The following is a 25,099-nucleotide window of genomic DNA, read 5'->3' as shown; positions in this document are numbered from 1 at the left end:
TTCATCTTATTAAAAAGCATATGGTTATTTGGGGCATTAAAAGAGAATTTCTTATTGGCAGGTTTCCATGCAGTGTTATCTTTATGTGGCCAGAGGCCAATCATACCTACATGGCTACTTAGTGTGGTATGTCACACCAACTAAGACAGTCCATTGGCAAGTGAATCACTTAAGTAATACATCTACACCCCAACAGACACGGTTGTTGGTATAGAACAGCAGTGAACAGTATTGAAAATTAAAGCAGAAGAGGTAGACAGCTTTCAATTAGGAGCTACGTCTGCTGTCATCATACTTAATTTATGTTTTATATTTTTACATAGCTGTAGAAGAAGGCACTACTTTGGGATTTTTTATTAGAAGATTTTTTGGACTTTTATGGGATAGATTAAAGCAAGTTGCCATAACAGAAAATATACAAGTCGCAAAAATAAGGCATCACAAGGTTCCTGTATAAGCAGTGGTATGTTGTGGTCAGTAGATATTATTTGTGGCTCAGATCAGTGCGCTAACATATCCACAGCATCCCACATTACAATGGTCATGCCTCACTGGGCAATAAGGAAAGACTCCCAGGTCCCAGATCTTGCTGAAGAAACTTTGATCACACCTAAAGATATGCACAGATACCTTGTGATGCCTTGTGAATAGTGTTTTTTCTAAAATAGATTCTCTTTAAGGGGCCATTTCTCTGCATTTGAGGTACATTTTTAGTTCAATTTTAGGAGTGTATTACATGTGTTATAATTTATATCTATGGTGGGTGCATTTTGCTTAAAACAACACCGAAGATGCAGCAAGCAGGTTTTTTTTTTATGTGCCACACTATAACTGCACAAAAAATACAGAGATGTAAAATAGTCCTAATTGCACAATTGTGCCCCAAGTATGAAAAACGCTCCCACTTCCCATGCTCGCACTGTAAATTTGAAAAGAGGACATCTGTGAAATATGTGATTAGTTGCTAAGGGCTGCAATGCAATTTAGCTTTTTCCTCCTTTGCATACATTTTTCCATTTATGAACATGTAATATAAAGGGATATATGAATAGCATACATTTAACATTTCTAAATGTTTTATATTTCCAACTTTGGGCCCATTCACACATTCTACTTTACTGCATTATCATACATAATGCATGTATAATACTGGCTTAAGCTGGACATGGATAGAAATGTGCCCGGTTCAGCAGGGAACGGCGGAATTTCGATCTATGTGTGGCCACTCCTATTCGACAGAAGCTGATCTAATTGTCGATTTCTCTTTAACTGGCTTGTTGGAAAAAATGTTCTCCATCAGCCATTGATCAGTGTATTCTGACAGTGAAAGAGCCCCGCTGTCAGAATGCAATGGCACAGCGGGGAGCATTCCTCCATCCACCTTACTTGGGTGGATGGGTGAATCTGTTCATATTTTTTTTTTTTTTTCGATCAGCCTGACTTAGCTTTACTTATTTTGATTGAGCCTGGCACTTGAGCTTTGGCACCCGGGGTCAACTGCTTAACCCCACATACTGCCAGAACAATGGATTCAAACAACAGAGACCTGTAACTGTTTACATCTCACTTAAAGCATGACTCCACTTTTGTTGAGAAAAAAACATTCCCCTCTGGGTGATCTATGTACATTGCAAGTAATATAACATTTGTGCCAGATTCCTACCTTTTGTTATTCTGAAGAAATCACGGTTTGTTTCTCTGTGCCTCTGTGCTGAGTGGGTCTAATGGGAGTGGTTTCATAATTATCAATCAGCTGTGAGGCTGCAGAGCACTAATGAGGAAATCTGATGGGTTTGCATCCCTTCAGACGTGTTCCTATTGGGAGTATCTCACCAAAAATGACATTTTTGTTGCAGGGGATGCCAGAAATCTGACTTGTATCTTAGGCAGACTTCTGGGAAAGTTGGTGAGCCAATCACACAAGCAGGAAATCATGATTCTGGGGTGTGGTCAGTACACATTCTGTGTACAGAACAGCTCCAGGTAGCCATATTGCATTGCATTTTCAGAAAATTACAACAGCTGCAGATTGAAAAGGAAAGGTCATTTTTAATTATATCTAATTACAATATGACTGCTGTTGTCCAACAACCTAAATATTAATAAATGGGAAAAATGGACCACCTGGTTTGGCAAGTTTGCCAATTGAACCACCTGTTCACATTAGAGTAGCCACTTTTGGAGATTGTACCGTTTCTGTACCATGTTCAACATCGCTTCCTATTTTTCTTTTTTTTTCTTTTCCTTATTCACCTCTTGTTATCTGTATATTGTAAAACTTCAATAAAAATCGATTGAAATATAATTACAATATGACTTGTCGCAATTGTATACGCTATATTATTTATTCATTATTTGCTATTTTTTTCCTCTATGAAAGTGGAGTTCCCCTTTAACTATGGGCCTCTGTATTTTGCCATCGCCAAGCATAGTTAGGACCTGGTAGACGGTGCGTGAAGTCCAGCAGCTAAAACGCAGTCATTGTCAGAGCTTAAGGGCCATACACACTATAAGATTTTCTGAAGACTTTTTCATTTAGACTTACCAAAACCATATAATAATATGAGGTCCAACCTAAACACTTTCAATTTGTATGCAATCTGGCAGGCCCTTGCACTACATAGAAAAGGTAAATCTGAAGGAAATCTAACCACAAAAGTTGGATAGTGTGTATCCAGCTTTAGGTAGCTTCTAATCTGTCACAATCATTGCTTATACAGTGTAAGAAAAACGAAATAAAGGGGTAAAAGTTTTCATTAACGCAGTCATGACTGGTAGTCTTTAAGAATGAATATTCAGGCTGGGTTTAAACGTATGCAATCATTTGCAAAGCATTACTGTTTGCTGCATTTTTGCAGCCCTTTCATTATGAATAGGTTGCCAGTGCACCGTGAAAAACAAAAAATGCGCACAACCCTTTTTTACAACACAGCGCACCACAACACACAGTGATCTACTGTACGTTGGCCTCAACTGTACAATGTTTATGGTGTTTTTACAATGAATGACAACAAAACACACTGCAGTTGGCCAGATGCATGTTACGGTAATGCAGGTTTGAATGCCCATCTTAGTATGTGTTGCTGCATTGCATGGATGGGCCTCCAATGCCTTGCCTAAATCCATTCAGGCCTCTGCTCTTTCATTTAATAAAAATACTAGTATAATTTATTTCTACATCAACAAGTTTTTTTTTTAAATTTGTTAATGTTCCGCTATTTTCCACTTGCCATATACATCATTTTCAGTAGAAAAAAAAACGTAATTTCCTCTTTTCTCTCCCAGTTTTAAATGTTTGAAAGCACTTGTAAACTGCACAACTGTTGCTTCTGTGTTGCACTGGGAGGTGATAAAAGAAATAATACAGCATACGCAAGCATTGTACAAGAAAATTAACATTGTCTGCATCACTTTGCTCTTCCTGAGTAGAATCTGAAATCCAACTTACAAACAATCCATTTTTGGCAAAATATTCTGTCATGTAATAAGGCAGCCAAGCTTTTTTTTTTTTTTTTTTTTTTTTCATATGATGTCTGCTTTCATCTTTGATTCCTACTTCATTGATCTTCTTGGGTATCTCACAATAATTTCTTCTAATGATATGTTTTAAATTTCTTTAAAAAAAATCATTTTTTTCTGAGTCTAAAAGGCAATATTTGGTCTTTATATATTTTGTGGTCTTGAGGATTTCAGCTGTACTGATTCAAAACTGTGTTCTTTATCCTGTAACAACAATAGCATTGATTACGAATATATCATTTTAACAGCATATTAAAATCAAAAGGTTTTCTTGCTTGTGAACTGATTGTAAAGTTTTTTTAAATATTTTTTTAATAACAAAACATGTTATATTTACCTGTTCTGTGCAATAGAATTGCACAGAGCAGCCTCTCGGAGGAGGCTAGGGGGCGAGCGAACGCCGCCGCCAGCGTGCTCCCGCCCCCGATCGTCAGCCGGGGAGCCAGTGCGTGTGTCAGGTGGCTCCGATTGCCGCCTGACACCCTCAATCTCTCCCCGCTGACAGAGAAGGACGGACGGCTGATGTAAACACAGCCGTCTGTCCTTCTCCCTGCAATGATCACAGAGGTCACGTGATCCTGCTATATAGGATCGCATGTCTCTGTGATCATCTTACAAGCCCAACCCCCCACAGTTAGCTTCACTCCCTTAGGCTTACATTTAACCCCTTGATCACCAATAGTATTAACCCCTTCCCTGCCAATGGCATTATTACAGTAACAGTGCATATTTTTAGCACTGATTACTGTAGTAATGTCACTGTCAAAAGTGTCAAAAATGTCAGTTAGGGGTCCGATCTGCCCACCGCAATGTTGCAGTCCCCCTAAAAATCGCAGATCACCGCCATTACTAGTAAAAAAAAAAACAATAAAAATGACATAAATCTTTCCCGTAGTTAGTAGCCGCAATAACTTTTGCGCAAACCAATCAAAAAAAACAAAAATTGTGATTTTTTTTTTACCAAAAATATGTAGCAGAAAACAAAATGGCCTAAAATGTTAAAAAATGTTGATTTTTACATTTGTTTTGGGAATGTTATATAGCAGATTGTGAAAAATATTGTTTTATTTTCAAAATTGTCGCTCTTTTTTTGTTTATAGCGTAAAAAATAAAAATCGCACAGGTGATCAAATATCACCAAAAGAAAGCTCTATTTGTGGGGAAAAAAATATGTCAATTTTATTTGGGTACAACGTTGCAGGACCGCGCAATTGTCCATTAAAATAACGCAGTGCCGAATCGCAAAATAGGGCCTGGTCATTAAGCAGGAAAATCTTCCGGTCTTAAAGTGGTTAACAAATGAGGCATCCAGACCTTCTTAAGTAAATTGGTGCATCCAACCACCAAAGTTTGCATCATGCTTTGCTCCAAGAGTGAAATTTGCCAAGTAAAGGAGGGGGGCTAAAGGGGACATAGTCTAGTCATACAACTGTTTAGAAATAACTACCCCCAGGTATTTAATATGAAGGGCCATTTTAATGTGGGAAAGAGCTGAGGCCAGATGCTTGGGAAGAGGGATAACAACATTTTTACTAGTTGAAACACAGGCCAGAATATCTACTAAATTTGCTGATAACAGGCATTGCTAATGAAAGGAAGAATTTGGTGTTGGAGATAAATGGAGGGATATTGTCAGAATAAAGCATGAATTTCTCCTCGTGGTGCCTCCTACTTAACCCAACTATTTCCAATGTTTATCACGCAATCTAAAATTTTTGGAGGAAAAGATTTGACAGCATAGAGGATCAATAGTGTCCTATTGCTCATTATATCAGACAGGGTCTGAATGAAGAAATGTCAATCTTTTATTGGTGGCTGTAAAAAGGTTAGGCATCAAGCTTATTTGATCAGTGAGTGTGTTATCGTAAATATAACAATATTTAACCAATTAGCAAGTACCTTAGCCAGATTCTTTATGTTGGTGAGATATAGAGAAACATGACATTTTCAAGGCTCATTTTTCTTTAGGTAACATCAAAGTAGGGACACAAGAAAATTTTTGATATTATATTATCTACTGATTTGCTGGGTTGTTCTCTTGTAGAATGCAGAAGCCCTCCCAAAATGCATAATCAGAAGTGGTACTAAGTGTCTTAAAAATCATAGTGTGTCACTATAAAATAAGCTTGAAAAGCACTGATCCAATAAAAAAAAGTTTAGAAGTTAAAATTGACCTACTTTACATATAAATAGGAATTGTTTACATTGCCTTACCTTTGTTGCAAATGATTTCAGTTTTCCCAGTATTGACTGCTTATTAGAATAGACCACGTCATCATCATTGTCTTCTCCCTCCATTATGGCACAGCTGTCAGGGGCAGGAAGCTCACACTCTTTGGAATTAGCGGTCATGATTAGTTTGGAGTATTTGTATTCAAGCCTATAGTAAAAAACAGTATAAGAATAAATGTAGAATATAGAATATTAATAGCTGCACCAGTTGTCTAATACATAGTCCTCCATTTCCTTCTGATCACTAGAAATCCTACAGGCATACACAGTGAGTAAAACATTTATTTGATCCCCAGCAGATTTTGTAAGTTTGCCCACTTACAAAGAAGTGAACGGTCTACAATTTTTATCATAGATGTATTTTAAATGTTAGAGACAGAATATCAACTCCATGACCTTAATGTGCTTCTTCTTGAGCCACTCCTTTGTTGCCTTGGCGGTTTTTTTTTTGGGTCATTGTCATGCTAGAAGACCCATCTTTAGGATTCTGGCTGAGGGAAGAAGGTTCTCATGCAAGATTTTACAATACATGGCTCTGTCCATTGGCTCCTCAATGCAGCAAAGTCAGCCACTCAATGCAGTAAACTTTCAGGATTTAGAGAAGATCTATAAAGAAGAGTGGACCTAAAGCCCCTCTGTGTGCAAACCTGGTAACTGCGAGTAATGTCTTACCTCTTTACTTGCCAACAAAGGTTTCTCCACTAAGTATTAAGTCATGTTTTGCTTGGGGATCAAATACCTGTTTTACTCACCAAACTGCAACTCAATTTATAGCATTTGTTTTATGTGTTTTTTCTAGATTTGTGGATGATATTCTGTCTCTATTATTTGAAATACATCTATGATAAACATTATAGCCTTAGATTGTAAGCTCCTTGAGGGCAGGGACTGATGTGAATGTACAATGTATATGTAAAGCGCTGCGTAAGTTGACAACGCTATATAAGTACCTGAAATAAATAAATAAATAGACCCTTCATTTCTTTGTAAGTTGACAAACTTACAAAATCTGCAGGGGATCAAATATTTATTTTTCCCCCACTGTATTAAAGGCTTTATTCACATGGGCGTATGTGTATTTCCTGCATCGATCGCAGATTCTGGCTGGCAAAGCTAACAGAAGGGTGGACCCAGATCAATATGGGGTCACCTGGCGGGGGAGGATCAAGCTGCTTTGTGTAAAACTAGTGCACAGAGCTGGTAATTATTACATGTTTATTAGTTTAATAAAATAGAATTAGGATTCACAATTACTTTAAAGCAGAACTTTCAGAGTAAGGGAGGGTTCTAGCCCCTGGTCATTATTTGCCATCTGTGTTCTATTGGGGAGATTTCCCTTCACTTCCTGTCCCATATCCAAAATGAGAAATCAGAGGAAATCCCTCCAAATTGAGGGAATCTCGGGTTGTTCCCATTGGACAGAAAGCAATAACCTGACATGTGTTCTAATCCCTCTTCATTCTATCCAGAACTAAAGAAAAATTTGCCTTTCGTTATACTGCACTTTAACACCTTAATTGTTTCCTTATTTCTCCTAGTGACTGCCAGTATGAAAGTTAAAGTGGAGCTACAGTCGCAAATATTATTTTATTAAAGTGTGCCTAGGATGTATTGCATTATGTTCAATTTCACCTGTGCCTAGACTATGAACATGTTTACATATTGTTAAAGTGGATTTTCACGCTTTTTATGAACTTGCCTCCCATCTATGCATTTCTGTGAGTTGTAGCTTTGAAACGTATATGTGTTTATATGTGGGGGATAGCATGTTCTTTTATGCAGATTTTTGATTTCTGTGTTAGATTTAAATGCAGTGCATGATCACACACGTGTGAGACTGGCTCCTTTGAAAACAATGCAGCTGTGTTCATGTCCATTATTTAGAAAAACACTTGTATATGCATATTTTTTTAAATAGTAACATTTACAAAGCATATAAAAAAAGCAAATTCAAGTCTGCACTGTAATTGCACTCACTTTTGGTTTTTCTTCCAGAAGTAACAGGTCAGTGCTACAAGCAGAACTGCTACGAAGGCACCAACACCAGCTCCCACTTTCAACCAGAAGTCTATTGATTCACAGGCTGCTGCCCTTTTTTCTGGTAGAGGTTCACCTTTCATGCACAGTTTTGGCTCATTCCACACATAATGAGTTTCCTTCAAATTAAATCACAAAAGAATACCATATAAATATTTTTTTGTAAGCCAAAAAAAAGTTTAATTTTAATAACATTAGTACTTAGTACAAGCATATAACATACTGTAGTTGGTCAGGTTAAATTAAAACACTTATATTTCAAAGAGTGGTAAGTGGAGAAGCCAATTTTTCAGAAATACACAAAGAAAAACACAAAAAAATGTGTGAGTGCAGCTGCCCCCTTTAAAGTGACATAATGTAAGATTCTGGTACCTCCGGTACCCTTAATCACCACTTTCTCTGTAATGCGTCCCACCTTTCTCTTCAGGTGGTACGCATATACCTTTAAGAACGATGATGTCACTGCTGAGCGCCGCAGAGCGGCTATTTCAACCGCCGGCGGTCTCACTCACATTGTTCATTCAACCTGCCTTGTTATCCACATGCTTTCAAGCCTGTCTCTCGATCGGAACCTCCAGCTATTCCCTTTACCTGGAGCAGACCGGAACCTCGCTACTGATCCCTGTATCTCGCTACCGGATCATTCCTTATCTACTGGACCTCTCTAAACTACTAACATTACAAGTGATAAGTACCCCGCAGGGGAACCCTCCATAACCTTATTGCACTATCTACCTATGCACATTAAGGACTGTTACTACCTATCCATACTATCCTATCATCTGCACTGTTACATAGATTGCTAGCTCTTGAGCCTACTACCATCTATCATCTGCACTGCTGCATAGATTGCTAGCTCTCCTGTCTACTACTATCTATCCTTGCACTGGGTTAGTCTATCCTGTATTTGTCATCTGCTGTCCTCACCACCTGTTAGCATACTCGATACTAACCTATCTGCATTCCTAAATACCATCTTGAACTCTCCTATACAAACCTATCAAGTGATTACCATCCTTGTCACTGTTCACACCTGTCCCTTCAGCACATCACCTTCATACTATCATATACATCCTATCACTCCAGGAACATCTCATTGAGTGTGTATATATCTGTATGTTGAAGCTGACAGGCCCATGGTGATGAGTCCTGGAGAGTTGGATCTGGTATTCAACACATCTCTACATGACTACTGAGTGGAGATTTTGCAGCTGCAAATCCAGCCTATACTAAAAACGCAGGAGCGTTACACATAACCACTTGAAGATTTACTAAACCAAAAGAAAAGGTATGGCGCTACTCAAATATATCAACAAATATATCAATAAATACTAAAGAAAAATTATAATTAACAGTCCAGACTCATGAAAGTCCTAAAAAAAACTGTAGCAAGATCTGCACAAAGCAATCCAATCACCATGATGAAAAGATGTGTGTTATTTAAACTTTTTCTTACACTGTGCTCCACCACAAAAAGTGTGTATAAAATGTACACTCACCAACCGTCTATGGTAAAAATCACCTTAATATAATCCAACTCATTAACCACCATCCATTAAGGGGATCCTATGGTAACATCAGCTCTCAAGCCCAAACATTTTAATCATATATAAAAACATCATCATGCCGTACCTTTATTAAAAACTAAAATCAATCATAAAGAATAAAAAATGTGCACTTACATTTAATGGTGCTAAAATCAGCACCAACATATATAGTCTCAATGTGCGCTTGCTGTGTACTCCAGAAGCAGCGTGCCTTCCAACGACTGGATACGTGACCCGGATACGGCGAGCTTCCTAATGAAGCGGTTTCCACAAAATGCATTGAGGCTGTGCGGCTGCCATCACTGACGTCACCAATGGGTAACCCTGGGTCGCGTATCTGGTTGTTGGAGCTTCTGGAGTACACAGCTAGCGCACATTGAGGCTGCATATGTTGGTGCTGACTTTAGCAACATCAAATGTAAGTGAGCATTTTATATTCTTTATCATTGATTTTAGTTTTTAATAAACTTGCTTTTTTAAGATCTTGCTACAGTTTGTTTTGGACTTTTTGGACTGTTAATTATATTTTTCTTTAAGCTTTATTGATTTAATTGAGTAGCACCATACCTTTTCTTTTGTTTTAGCAAATAAAAACATTGGTTGACCCAGTTCAACTTAAGATGGACCAGTTTGTTCCTTCTTTACCACTGAAAAACATTCCAGATTGCTTAGCTGTATTTATTTAACATACAGGTTAAAAGTACCCAAAATAATTATCCCCTTCCTCGCCCTGCACCTCAAATTATAAAACAGAAATTTAGACCTCATATTCATACAAGTCAGAGTTTATGTTGCCTTAGCTTGCCTGGATTTGAGTACTGCTTATATCCTGCAAAAATGCGGTGTCCTCTGAAATGTCACTTATGCACTGGGCTTAGCCACAGGAGTGATCTTGTCCTAAATATGTACTCCAAGTTTTTGATGACAGCTATTTTTTTGTTTTGTCAAGCGTGTGTGATGACATCAAAAGGACATTCCTGGCAGTAAGAACTCTGACTTGTCTGCATCAGAGGTTTTCACTTTTCCTACACAGTTTGATGAAGACAGAAGAGAGGTGTGTGGGATATTATAATGACCACCCAGTTGATTTAGGCAGCTATGAGTTCAGCACAAAACTGTAATGGTTTAATAACACCACTTTTGGCACACATAAGGGGTTAAGGTTACCTTTTAGGTTACAATTAAGGTGGATGTAAACCCTTACATATATATAACCAGTGAAGTGGCTGGCCTCATGTGATACACAGAGATAAAACAAATCCTCCTACATAAGTTATACCTGTTTATCTGCACTCTTTTCTTCTCTAGGTCAGTTCAAAGAACACAATTTATAAAGATGTTTGAACTCTCAGGGGAAAAAAAGGGGGCAGAGAGCTGAAACTGCACACTGCAGAGCTCAGTGAGGGGAGCCCAGAGAACTGATTGGAGGGAACGGACACACCCCCCTTCACACAGCACATAGGAACAGAGCTGAGACTGTCAATCAGCTGGAGCTCCCTCTCTTGTCACCTTTTTTTTTTATTTGTCAGGAAAACTTGTCAGAAGTAACGCTGATAGCAGAGGAACAAAGCATTGTGAAAATCAAGCTCATGCGCTGCTAAGTATCTGTAAAGCAATGAAAAAGCACAAAAAAGTGTCCATTTTGTGATGTCAGTGCTCCACTGAGGTCCACATTTCAAATAAAGAATATATATGGTGAATATCCAGAAAACGTGCTCCAATCACCAGTCACCTCCAGGTGCAATGCTCACTCACCTTAAGCTTAGACCATAAAGGCCAGTAAATGAAGATAAACAAGATTTGGCTGACTGATCCACTATTCGATTCACAGTGTCAGCTTCTTGCTGTATCAATCCCCTTTAAATCCATGAAGATGGCTCAAATATATAAGCAGAAACCATACATGGAGCAATATGTTTGGTATTAATAAAACGTATTAACGGTAAGTAATGATAAAGAAATATGACCAGCGCTACGGACTAGGTGTTTGGGAGAGAAATATATTAGATAGAGGTGTAAGCTGCCCCAATCAGACCTTGGGGTTAAGGTGCAAGTGTTATAAAAGAAGTGTGAAGATTGGTGGTGGCGCTACCTCTGAAATAAAAATAAATATAAAGAATGCCCCTTGTGAAGTGTAAGGGGAAGTGTACTGGTAGACAATAACCCACAAATGGTGCAATATCTAAAAATAATATTAAATAGATAACGAAGATATATTCAAATCAAATAATGCATGCGAAAAAATTGTATATATATATATATAAACCGATGTTGTGACAAAAGACCCACAACCGAAGATATGTGAGTGATTTCCAAATGAATGTGCCACTTGATCTGTAACAACGTGAGTGAAAACATATAAATAAAAATAAAAAAGTGGATAAGTGAAATTCCACGAGTGGCCACTAGGTGGCGCAAATAGCTTGGTACAACCTGTATGTTGATGTATGGAGATGTTCCTTTTCGAGATGAACGAGCAGTCAGAGTAGTCAGCGGCGGGTGCCCTGAGTGCTCACATGAAAGGAAAAATACCCCATGGTGAATAAAAGTAACATACAGTGGTAAATAAGCGGCGTAGTAGACTCACTCGTACAGTAGATCAGGGTCAGAATAGTCGTGTTCGCCGGGAGGCTTCCGCGTTCCACGGCCGACAACCGGAAGTGACGTTTGACGTCGGAGACTCCGCCCTACGCGTTTCGTCACAATGACGTCAACTGGAGCGGCGTCAACATAGCGTACTCCCGGAATATTTATAGCCGCCCGTATCCAGGTAACGGAGGGGACGAAACAAACACCGCCATATTGCTACTCCCTCTCCGGAAGCCATATTACTCAGCCACTAGCTTCATTATGGATGTGCAAGGGAACGGCCATACTTCATCATATCTGATCTCATTAATTTGTCCGAGTGTGCTACGAGCCTTTAGCTTACTAAAAACATAACTTTATTGTAATCATATAAAACATGCTAAAAAAGCCCGGATTATAAAAAGTGAAGAATAGATAAAAGAATATACATAAAAAAAAGAGGGCCATATCTACGTATATATCATACAAAAAAAATTTATATAAGTGTGAAGAAAAAATTGTGAGATATATATACATAAATATATATAAAAACTAAAAAATACAAAATATAAAATATAAAATATAAGAGAGTGTGAATACAAAAATCCTCGAACTATACAGGACAGGTCTTATGCAGTCTATGTAAACACGCAAGGGGCATCAAAAGTGGAGATGGTTCAGTGCGGATAAAAACTATATATTTGTGTGATACCTGTGCATAGGATTCAGGACATGAAACAATGTGCATATATATGTGTCACTATTACTAGGTGAAGAGGAGAAACAAAAGAGGGTGGTACACACCAATGTGTCAGCGATCAATGATGCTGGATGAGAAGGTCAGGTGCCATGAAAAAAGGAAACAAAAAAAAGGAAACAAATAAAGGACGGAAAGTCCACATGTATATCCAAAGGTGGATATTGATGTGAAAGAAAAATTGTAATAGATACATGAAAAAGAATACGTACAGTGCGGAGCAAGAAAAAAATTTTTTTTAAAAATTTTTTTAAAATTTATAAACTTATTTTGATGAGACTGATAAGCTAAAAGAAGTAAAAAATATATATAGTATAAAATCAATATAAAAAGGTAATTCATATAACTGTATCAAGGAGGGCATGGGAGGAAAAACAGAAATGTATTTGAAAGAAATCAAATATATATTCAAAAAAAATATTCAAAAATTGCTATATTCAAAAGAATATGAGGATGGAGCACTAAATTGTGTACTTTGGGTAGCAAAAAAAGAGAGAGAGAGGAATTCCATAGATGCTGGATGAGAAGGGTGGTTCAAAACATACCTAAGTATAAAAAACGGTATGTTTTACGGTTAAGGTAAACAAATAATAGAAAGCCGCAAATCATTAGTAAAACGTCTAATGGTAAAAAAGACTGGTTTTTAAGAGCTTTCTAAATAAGACTATATAAAAGAACTGGTTATATATAAAAGTATATTTTTATAAAATATCCTTTTTAAATGTTTAAAAAATATATAAAAATTGTATAAAAATTGTATAAAAAAGGGGGGAGGATAAAAGAGTTCATGTATCCGTAATAAAGCAGTTCAGGTCTATGTCAGTATTTAGTCCTTCGGGCCGGAGAGATCTCATCAAGTAAATCCACTTGGTTTCATTGCGTGAAACCATTCTGCGTTTATTACTACCTCTCCAATCGTCTTTGATCTTGTCTATCCCATAAAAAATAAGGCCCGAGGGATCTTGACCATGTGCCTCTTTAAAGTGCCTGGAAAGGGTGTGTTTCTCAAACCCCTTTCTAATGTTTTTGACATGTTCGCGTATCCTGACGTACAACTGTCGGGTAGTTCTTCCTATGTACTGTAAGTGACATGGGCACTCAATGACATATGTCACATAGGAGCTAGTGCACGTGATGGTATCTTTTATCCTGAACAACTCTCCTGTGGTGCTAGAAGTAAAGTTGGTGATCTTCCTCGGCTGTTTTTTATTCGTTTTACACGGTAGGCATTTCCTGCATCTAAAAAAGCCATTAAGGCTAGTCGGAAGAGTGATCCGTTTTGGAGGGTTAATCACATTTTTCACCAGTTTGTCTCTTAGAGTTGGGGCTCTTCTGTATATAAAGGTAGGTTTCTTTGGTAGAATTTTCTTAAGTGTCTTGTCTGCTGCAAGGATGGGCCAATGTTTTTTAATTATTCTTTCCACCTCTTTATGCTGTCTGTTAAAACCGGTGATGAAGGCAAATTCATAGTCGTTCTTCTTTTCTTTTTTATCTTTATCCCTAATGAGTTCCTCCCTATTCATATCTCTCACTATTTCCTTAAGGTTTCTCATTTCCTTCTTGTTATATCCCTTCTCAATAAATCTCTCTATAAGGAGATCTGCTTGTATGTCGTAATCCCGGGCATTACTACAGTTCCTGCGTATACGTAACAACTGTCCTTTGGGGATATTCCCCAGCCATTTTGGATGGTGGCAGCTCCTCTTAGGTATGTAGCCGTTCTTATCGGTCTTTTTAAAGAATGTTTTACTGAAAATACTTCCATCCTGTTTGAACAGCTCTAGGTCCAGATAGGATATTGTTTGTTTGTCCCAATTGCCTGTAAATGATAATCCATATCTGTTTCCACTGATTTCGTCAAAGAAAGTCTGTAAACTTTCAACATCCCCTCGCCAAATCAGGATGATATCATCTATATATCTCTTATAGTATTGCAAATTGGGTCTTTCTACACTAAAAATCTGTTCCTCCTCCCATTTCTGCATAAAAATATTTGCAACACTAGGTGCATATTTGGCTCCCATCGCGACGCCCTTGGTTTGTTCGTAATACTTCCCCTTATACCAAAAATAATTGGAATTCATGGCCATTTGCAGGCCCTCAAGAATAAAGTGCATCTGTGCTTGTCTGAGGTCAGTGTATTTGTGCAGCGCCCATTCAACACTGTCTAACCCATCACTCTGTATGATGTTAGTATATAGGGAATTTACATCAATAGTTACCAGAAGGTCTTCTTCTGTGACAGTTAAATTTTTAATTTCATTTAATAGTTGTTTACTATCCCTAAGATATGATCTCCCCTTGGGAACCAGGGGCTGCAAGAATTTATCTAAATACTCCCCTAGACGTGAGTGCACTGAATTAATGCCACTCACTATGGGGCGTCCTGGGGGCTTTTTTTCATCTTTGTGAATCTTGGGTAAAAAATATATAACAGGAGTTCTTGCTTCTTCCAACTGGAGATATTCCGCTTCCTTACTATTTAAAATCCCCATCCTCTTTCCTTTTTCAATAAAATCCTTTAAAACTTTTTGTAGTCTCATCTTAGGGTTTCCACGAAGTTTCTTGTACGTGTCTTCTGCGCTTAATAGCCTTTCCAACTCCTCCTCATATTCTTTTTGGTTTAAAATGACCAAACCACCCCCTTTGTCAGCAGGTCTGATGACAATCCCCTTCTTTTTTTCAAGTTTTCTTATTGTGTCCCAAATATTCTTCTCTTTCCTCCTCTCAATTTTCAAGTTCCTAATTTCATCCTCTACCATTCGTTTGAACACTTCCAGATTTTCGTTTTGTGGATTTTTGGGATTGAAGGTCGATTTGTTTTTTAAACTAGTATGTTTAAATTTAGTGGGTGCTGGGGGGGTGGTTTTGTTTTTCTTGATCTCAAAGAATTTCTTTATGTTAATCTTTCTGATATATTTTTGAAGATCGATGTAGGCTTCAAACTTGTCCAAATTCTTATCAGGGGCATATTTTAGGCCTAAATCCAAGATTTTTAGTTCCTCCTCATCAAACGTTATTCCACTGAGATTGAATATTCCTTTTCCTAGTAAACCCTTCTTCTTTTTCTTTGTCCCTCCTCGTTTTCCCCTTGGTTTTCGTTTCTTCCGTATTCGAAGTACCTCGGTGGTTCTTCCCTCCTGTTGGAATTGAACCCTTCTGGTCTCCATATTTCTCCTTGATATCCTTGGGGTCTTGGACCTCTCTGTTCCCCCCTCCATGGAGTGTGTCGGCCATTGGGTGGCCCCTGGTATCCTCTTGGTGCTCCCCATTGTCCTTCTCGTCTCCAGGGTTGTTGCCACCCTTGGTTCCTCCCACGGTCCTGTTGCCATCCATTTCGTCTTCCTTGTTCCTGTTGCCATCCGTGGTTCCTCCAGTCGTTGAAATGTCTTGGTGGGGCCCCTCCTCTCGGGGGCCTTCCCCAGTTGCCCCTTGGAAAAAAATTTCCATCTCTGGGGGGGCCTTGATCCTCGTATCGGACTTCTGGACGGTAATTTAACGGGGCAAATCTATTGGATGTACTAACCCGGGCTTGATTTGTTCCTGGAGTTCTATTTGCTCTGGTATTGGTGTGTGTGTTGGACCTAGAGTTAGACGTTGATGGTTCTGGTTCCCAGTCTGTATCCATATTATCTTCAATTTCGGTTCCTGGAGTCCTGGGTGTCCTGGGGGTGCCTATTTCCAACCAGGGATCGTTCTCATCATCTCCTATTTCAGAGGGGTCCCTGGATGTTAAATCAATGGGATCCACACTGCTGCCTTGTCCATTATAGAGTTCATCTATTGGATTACAGAAACCAAAACGTTTATAAATGGCAATTGGATGAACTCTATAATGGACAAGGCAGCAGTGTGGATCCCATTGATTTAACATCCAGGGACCCCTCTGAAATAGGAGATGATGAGAACGATCCCTGGTTGGAAATAGGCACCCCCAGGACACCCAGGACTCCAGGAACCGAAATTGAAGATAATATGGATACAGACTGGGAACCAGAACCATCAACGTCTAACTCTAGGTCCAACACACACACCAATACCAGAGCAAATAGAACTCCAGGAACAAATCAAGCCCGGGTTAGTACATCCAATAGATTTGCCCCGTTAAATTACCGTCCAGAAGTCCGATACGAGGATCAAGGCCCCCCCAGAGATGGAAATTTTTTTCCAAGGGGCAACTGGGGAAGGCCCCCGAGAGGAGGGGCCCCACCAAGACATTTCAACGACTGGAGGAACCACGGATGGCAACAGGAACAAGGAAGACGAAATGGATGGCAACAGGACCGTGGGAGGAACCAAGGGTGGCAACAACCCTGGAGACGAGAAGGACAATGGGGAGCACCAAGAGGATACCAGGGGCCACCCAATGGCCGACACACTCCATGGAGGGGGGAACAGAGAGGTCCAAGACCCCAAGGATATCAAGGAGAAATATGGAGACCAGAAGGGTTCAATTCCAACAGGAGGGAAGAACCACCGAGGTACTTCGAATACGGAAGAAACGAAAACCAAGGGGAAAACGAGGAGGGACAAAGAAAAAGAAGAAGGGTTTACTAGGAAAAGGAATATTCAATCTCAGTGGAATAACGTTTGATGAGGAGGAACTAAAAATCTTGGATTTAGGCCTAAAATATGCCCCTGATAAGAATTTGGACAAGTTTGAAGCCTACATCGATCTTCAAAAATATATCAGAAAGATTAACATAAAGAAATTCTTTGAGATCAAGAAAAACAAAACCACCCCCCCAGCACCCACTAAATTTAAACATACTAGTTTAAAAAACAAATCGACCTTCAATCCCAAAAATCCACAAAACGAAAATCTGGAAGTGTTCAAACGAATGGTAGAGGATGAAATTAGGAACTTGAAAATTGAGAGGAGGAAAGAGAAGAATATTTGGGACACAATAAGAAAACTTGAAAAAAAGAAGGGGATTGTCATCAGACCTGCTGACAAAGGGGGTGGTTTGGTCATTTTAAACCAAAAAGAATATGAGGAGGAGTTGGAAAGGCTATTAAGCGCAGAAGACACGTACAAGAAACTTCGTGGAAACCCTAAGATGAGACTACAAAAAGTTTTAAAGGATTTTATTGAAAAAGGAAAGAGGATGGGGATTTTAAATAGTAAGGAAGCGGAATATCTCCAGTTGGAAGAAGCAAGAACTCCTGTTATATATTTTTTACCCAAGATTCACAAAGATGAAAAAAAGCCCCCAGGACGCCCCATAGTGAGTGGCATTAATTCAGTGCACTCACGTCTAGGGGAGTATTTAGATAAATTCTTGCAGCCCCTGGTTCCCAAGGGGAGATCATATCTTAGGGATAGTAAACAACTATTAAATGAAATTAAAAATTTAACTGTCACAGAAGAAGACCTTCTGGTAACTATTGATGTAAATTCCCTATATACTAACATCATACAGAGTGATGGGTTAGACAGTGTTGAATGGGCGCTGCACAAATACACTGACCTCAGACAAGCACAGATGCACTTTATTCTTGAGGGCCTGCAAATGGCCATGAATTCCAATTATTTTTGGTATAAGGGGAAGTATTACGAACAAACCAAGGGCGTCGCGATGGGAGCCAAATATGCACCTAGTGTTGCAAATATTTTTATGCAGAAATGGGAGGAGGAACAGATTTTTAGTGTAGAAAGACCCAATTTGCAATACTATAAGAGATATATAGATGATATCATCCTGATTTGGCGAGGGGATGTTGAAAGTTTACAGACTTTCTTTGACGAAATCAGTGGAAACAGATATGGATTATCATTTACAGGCAATTGGGACAAACAAACAATATCCTATCTGGACCTAGAGCTGTTCAAACAGGATGGAAGTATTTTCAGTAAAACATTCTTTAAAAAGACCGATAAGAACGGCTACATACCTAAGAGGAGCTGCCACCATCCAAAATGGCTGGGGAATATCCCCAAAGGACAGTTGTTACGTATACGCAGGAACTGTAGTAATGCCCGGGATTACGACATACAAGCAGATCTCCTTATAGAGAGATTTATTGAGAAGGGATATAACAAGAAGGAAATGAGAAACCTTAAGGAAATAGTGAGAGATATGAATAGGGAGGAACTCATTAGGGATAAAGATAAAAAAGAAAAGAAGAACGACTATGAATTTGCCTTCATCACCGGTTTTAACAGACAGCATAAAGAGGTGGAAAGAATAATTAAAAAACATTGGCCCATCCTTGCAGCAGACAAGACACTTAAGAAAATTCTACCAAAGAAACCTACCTTTATATACAGAAGAGCCCCAACTCTAAGAGACAAACTGGTGAAAAATGTGATTAACCCTCCAAAACGGATCACTCTTCCGACTAGCCTTAATGGCTTTTTTAGATGCAGGAAATGCCTACCGTGTAAAACGAATAAAAAACAGCCGAGGAAGATCACCAACTTTACTTCTAGCACCACAGGAGAGTTGTTCAGGATAAAAGATACCATCACGTGCACTAGCTCCTATGTGACATATGTCATTGAGTGCCCATGTCACTTACAGTACATAGGAAGAACTACCCGACAGTTGTACGTCAGGATACGCGAACATGTCAAAAACATTAGAAAGGGGTTTGAGAAACACACCCTTTCCAGGCACTTTAAAGAGGCACATGGTCAAGATCCCTCGGGCCTTATTTTTTATGGGATAGACAAGATCAAAGACGATTGGAGAGGTAGTAATAAACGCAGAATGGTTTCACGCAATGAAACCAAGTGGATTTACTTGATGAGATCTCTCCGGCCCGAAGGACTAAATACTGACATAGACCTGAACTGCTTTATTACGGATACATGAACTCTTTTATCCTCCCCCCTTTTTTATACAATTTTTATACAATTTTTATATATTTTTTAAACATTTAAAAAGGATATTTTATAAAAATATACTTTTATATATAACCAGTTCTTTTATATAGTCTTATTTAGAAAGCTCTTAAAAACCAGTCTTTTTTACCATTAGACGTTTTACTAATGATTTGCGGCTTTCTATCATTTGTTTACCTTAACCGTAAAACATACCGTTTTTTATACTTAGGTATGTTTTGAACCACCCTTCTCATCCAGCATCTATGGAATTCCTCTCTCTCTCTTTTTTTGCTACCCAAAGTACACAATTTAGTGCTCCATCCTCATATTCTTTTGAATATAGCAATTTTTGAATATTTTTTTTGAATATATATTTGATTTCTTTCAAATACATTTCTGTTTTTCCTCCCATGCCCTCCTTGATACAGTTATATGAATTACCTTTTTATATTGATTTTATACTATATATATTTTTTACTTCTTTTAGCTTATCAGTCTCATCAAAATAAGTTTATAAATTTTAAAAAAAATTTTAAAAAAAATTTTTTTCTTGCTCCGCACTGTACGTATTCTTTTTCATGTATCTATTACAATTTTTCTTTCACATCAATATCCACCTTTGGATATACATGTGGACTTTCCGTCCTTTATTTGTTTCCTTTTTTTTGTTTCCTTTTTTCATGGCACCTGACCTTCTCATCCAGCATCATTGATCGCTGACACATTGGTGTGTACCACCCTCTTTTGTTTCTCCTCTTCACCTAGTAATAGTGACACATATATATGCACATTGTTTCATGTCCTGAATCCTATGCACAGGTATCACACAAATATATAGTTTTTATCCGCACTGAACCATCTCCACTTTTGATGCCCCTTGCGTGTTTACATAGACTGCATAAGACCTGTCCTGTATAGTTCGAGGATTTTTGTATTCACACTCTCTTATATTTTATATTTTATATTTTGTATTTTTTAGTTTTTATATATATTTATGTATATATATCTCACAATTTTTTCTTCACACTTATATAAATTTTTTTTGTATGATATATACGTAGATATGGCCCTCTTTTTTTTATGTATATTCTTTTATCTATTCTTCACTTTTTATAATCCGGGCTTTTTTAGCATGTTTTATATGATTACAATAAAGTTATGTTTTTAGTAAGCTAAAGGCTCGTAGCACACTCGGACAAATTAATGAGATCAGATATGATGAAGTATGGCCGTTCCCTTGCACATCCATAATGAAGCTAGTGGCTGAGTAATATGGCTTCCGGAGAGGGAGTAGCAATATGGCGGTGTTTGTTTCGTCCCCTCTGTTACCTGGATACGGGCGGCTATAAATATTCCGGGAGTACGCTATGTTGACGCCGCTCCAGTTGACGTCATTGTGACGAAACGCGTAGGGCGGAGTCTCCGACGTCAAACGTCACTTCCGGTTGTCGGCCGTGGAACGCGGAAGCCTCCCGGCGAACACGACTATTCTGACCCTGATCTACTGTACGAGTGAGTCTACTACGCCGCTTATTTACCACTGTATGTTACTTTTATTCACCATGGGGTATTTTTCCTTTCATGTGAGCACTCAGGGCACCCGCCGCTGACTACTCTGACTGCTCGTTCATCTCGAAAAGGAACATCTCCATACATCAACATACAGGTTGTACCAAGCTATTTGCGCCACCTAGTGGCCACTCGTGGAATTTCACTTATCCACTTTTTTATTTTTATTTTTATTTATATGTTTTCACTCACGTTGTTACAGATCAAGTGGCACATTCATTTGGAAATCACTCACATATCTTCGGTTGTGGGTCTTTTGTCACAACATCGGTTTATATATATATATATACAATTTTTTCGCATGCATTATTTGATTTGAATATATCTTCGTTATCTATTTAATATTATTTTTAGATATTGCACCATTTGTGGGTTATTGTCTACCAGTACACTTCCCCTTACACTTCACAAGGGGCATTCTTTATATTTATTTTTATTTCAGAGGTAGCGCCACCACCAATCTTCACACTTCTTTTATAACGGTAAGTAATGCACTCACTCAGGACCCTGAGGAAGTCTCATCACCAGCGGCAAAATGCGTTGGACAGAGCCAGTGACTTTTGGGTGTCTCCGAGACATGGAAATTTTACACAGAGAAGGATCACTGCTATTTAATAATTTAATATATGCCCTATTCAAGATGATTTTCATGTGAGTGCAATACTTACCTTTAATAAATCACTTACTCTTAACATTTATTCCTAAGCCTGAAACATATACTGTCACTTTACTCCCTAAAACATGAGCCTTAACACCTAAGTCACCCTAAAACATAAGCTTTAGGCTCACCCTCATTTTGAAACGGCCGTGTGGGAGGAGCAGGATCAGTAAGCGACTGCAGGATCGGGAACATGTTACACATTCCTCCCTAAAAATGGGTGGAACATGTAACATATTTCCAAAGGTGACCTTATCCTCCAAGGGTTAAGTGCTAGGTTGACAATACGTGTTAAGGGTTCATTTTGGGAGTTAGATAACACTTTCAAGAACAGAAATCGTAGACTGAAGTTTACTGAATACCTGTTGCCCTTTTCGACAAGCTCCTTCTATCTTCTGATAGTCATTATCCGTGCAGAGAGGACATGCTTCTGCTGTTTCCCAAAGAAAATGAAAATTGCAACCATCACATGTACCAGCAGGACACGATCTACAAGGAAAAAAAAGCTAATTTTGTACAAAAGTATTCTAAAATATCTATTCATCTGTAAAAATGTATACAATGAGACATACAGAAAGAACATTTCTTATTCATTAGCACCCGGATACAAGTTGTTATTCAAGAGTGAATCATTTTTACTGATATATTAATAACAGATCAATGGAAAAATGAAACAGCTTTGAGTAGCTTCTTCCACCCTGACTTCTCGTATATAAATAGCATGGTGAACGTCTGGTAGCCACGCCTCTGACAACGTCAACCTTGTGACAAACGCGTTGGGTGGGACCAGACATGACATCACCACGCTACTCCGGCTGGTCTTTTTTCATCTATGTACACTGCAGCTTGATGTTACATGGGATTTCTGACATATGATACATGCTTTCTTATCCTCGAGTTTTGTAAGTGCAATCCTTTTTAATAAATTGATTTGGTTTTACTGTATTAACCACTTGCCGACCGCCGCAAGTACATATACTGCGGCGGTCAGCCCCTCATAGGCAGAGTGACGCGCTCCCGCGCGGTCACGGACCCCCCCGCGCGTGTGACCGGCGGACCCGATGTCAGCGATCGTCGGGGGAGAGGGAGAAAGGCAGGCGGCTAGTGTAAACAAGCCGTCTGTCATTCTCCTCTGTGTAGAAAAAATGATCATACGGTTCTACTATGTAGGACCGTTGATCATTGTTCCTACAGCTCAAGCCACAGCCAATCACAGTTAGAATCACGCCCCTAGGGACACACACAGCCCCTCCCTCTCAAATAAAGTTAACCCCTTCACTGCCAGTGTAATTTTACAGTAACAGTGCATATATATAGCACTGATTACTGTAGAAATGTCACTGGTAACCCCAAAAGTGTCAAAAATGTCAGTCAAGGGTCCGATCTGTCCGCCCCAATGTCGCAGTACCGCAAAAAAAATTGCAGATCGCCGCCATTACGCGTTAAAAAAAAAACAACAAAAATGACAAAAATCTTTCCCTTTGTTAGTAAACGCGATAACTTTTGCGCAAACCAATCAAAATACGCTTTTTGCGATTTTTTTTTACCAAACATATGTAGCATAAAACAAATTGGCCGAAAATGTTAAAAAATTTTGATTTTTACAATTTTTTGGGGGGAATTTCATATAAAAAAATGTGAAAAATATTGTTATTTTTGCAAAATTTACGCTCTTTTTTTGTTTATAGCGCGTGATCAAATAAATCGCACAGGTGATCAAATACCACCAAAAGAAAGCTCTGTTTGTGGGAAAAAAAAGGACGTCAAATTAGTTTAGGTACAGCGTTGCACGACCGCGCAATTGTCCGTTAAAGTCACGCAGTGCCGAATCGCAAAATACCCCCTGGTCTTTTAGCAGCCAAATCCTCAAGTGGTTAAGCTATGATTCTTTCTCTATTTACATCCATTGGAACCCTCATGCTTTTTGGAGGTTTTGGTCAAATGAATAAGTGTTGATGTCTCTACATGCCTGGGATATCTATTTAGCGTTCTTGGCTTCCCCATTAAGTTGGGGGCCATCTGACTCTGGTAAGCTGCCATCATCTTCAGTGTTTGGTGTGGTACTTTTTCACATAGCAGAGTTGCTTTTGGAGATTATCCTTCACGCATGCTGGGTCTGGTGGTGCTTTCTACACACATTTTTTTGCTTCAATATCTTCTACTATTTAACTTTGCTGGATTTTTTATTGTCACATGCAAATGGACTTTTTATGATGTACTATTGTTATTTTTGTACGTTTTGTGATTGTTTTGATCACTTTATATATATTTTTTTATATTATATACATTGGATCTTTTCACCGTTATTATCACATGTATATGAATTTTCATAATTTATTATTTCTATCTTTGTATTTTTGTGGGATCACTATTTTGCACATTCCTTTCACATTCAATTTAATATTTTTTTATTTGATTCTAATTTTTTGTCATATAAGATTTTAAGTTTCATATATGAATTTATTTTTTGTATACAATTCCATATACATTTTTCCCAATATGTAATCAATTTTTTGTGAGCACTGCACTTTTCCTTTAAAAATGAAGCATCCACAACCTTTTGACCATTTTATTACCATTTTATTACCTACTAATAAAGCCAAAAAAGACATTTTCTCAAACATGCTTTAGCTGGCAATATATGGTACACATAGCAAAATAAAAGAAGCTCAGGATAATTAGCAAAGAACAATTACTGATAGTGGATAAAGGTGACTGGATTTTAATCTTTGCCTTGTTAGCAAGCCCTAACGTTGTTTACTAAGCTGCACTGGTTATGCTGCCAAAAATGCCAAAGACCCAATTGCAGAAAATCTATTTGGATGACCCTTCAAAAAAATATGCTATTGCCAAGATGCCAGCTATTTTTTTTTTTCTTTTTTTTTAATAAGTGACATAAAGGGGCTTGGAGAGGTGAGGATGGAGACTGTAAAGGGGTGTGTCAGCAGAAGGCAGGAGAAACAGCATTACACTGATGTTCCTAGTGAATAGCTTGGCAAGGGGGCATGTCAACACAAGTCTAACCATTGGAGTACAGTCAGGCTGTGCTCCCAAGTAGAATGCAAAGAAGCAAACTGACCACACTGGGATGGATGTGCTTCCATGACTGGCATAGTCAGTTTAAAAAAGGAGTAGAAGAATCACCAGGTATTTCAAGAAAAGGAAGCAATGCAAAGCGAACATGATACTTTATACAAGTACATGGTAACACAAATCAGGAATATGAAATGTTGGGGCAACATACACATGCATCCAACCTCATAGACATATCTCTGTAATTTACATCTGATAGTTTTATGGAGCTCCAGAGGGATAGCTACTGCTATTTTTTATTTTTAAAAATAAAAAAAAGGTTTATATTTACCTGCTCTGTGCAATCAAAT

The 25,099-nt window shown here is 38.4% G+C and overlaps 1 protein-coding gene across 1 annotated transcript in view; it reads right to left on the bottom strand.

Moving 5' to 3' along the window:
- Positions 1-3,126: 3,126 nt before the first annotated feature.
- Positions 3,127-25,099, bottom strand: part of ELAPOR2 (endosome-lysosome associated apoptosis and autophagy regulator family member 2) — a 161,129-nt gene continuing 139,156 nt past the window's right edge. Inside the window, exons 19-22 of the mRNA XM_082253203.1 lie at positions 22,079-22,205; positions 7,729-7,907; positions 5,734-5,899; positions 3,127-3,723 (exon numbers count right to left, since the gene is read on the bottom strand). Coding sequence (XP_082109329.1) covers positions 3,664-3,723; positions 5,734-5,899; positions 7,729-7,907; positions 22,079-22,205 — 532 coding nt within the window. The 3' untranslated portion in view covers positions 3,127-3,663. The remainder of the gene's footprint in view (positions 3,724-5,733; positions 5,900-7,728; positions 7,908-22,078; positions 22,206-25,099) is intronic.

This window comes from Pelophylax lessonae (assembly GCF_965119305.1).
Source record: "Pelophylax lessonae genome assembly, chromosome: 4".
NCBI lineage: Eukaryota > Metazoa > Chordata > Amphibia > Anura > Ranidae > Pelophylax > Pelophylax lessonae.
This window is presented reverse-complemented; position numbering and strand designations above follow the sequence as displayed.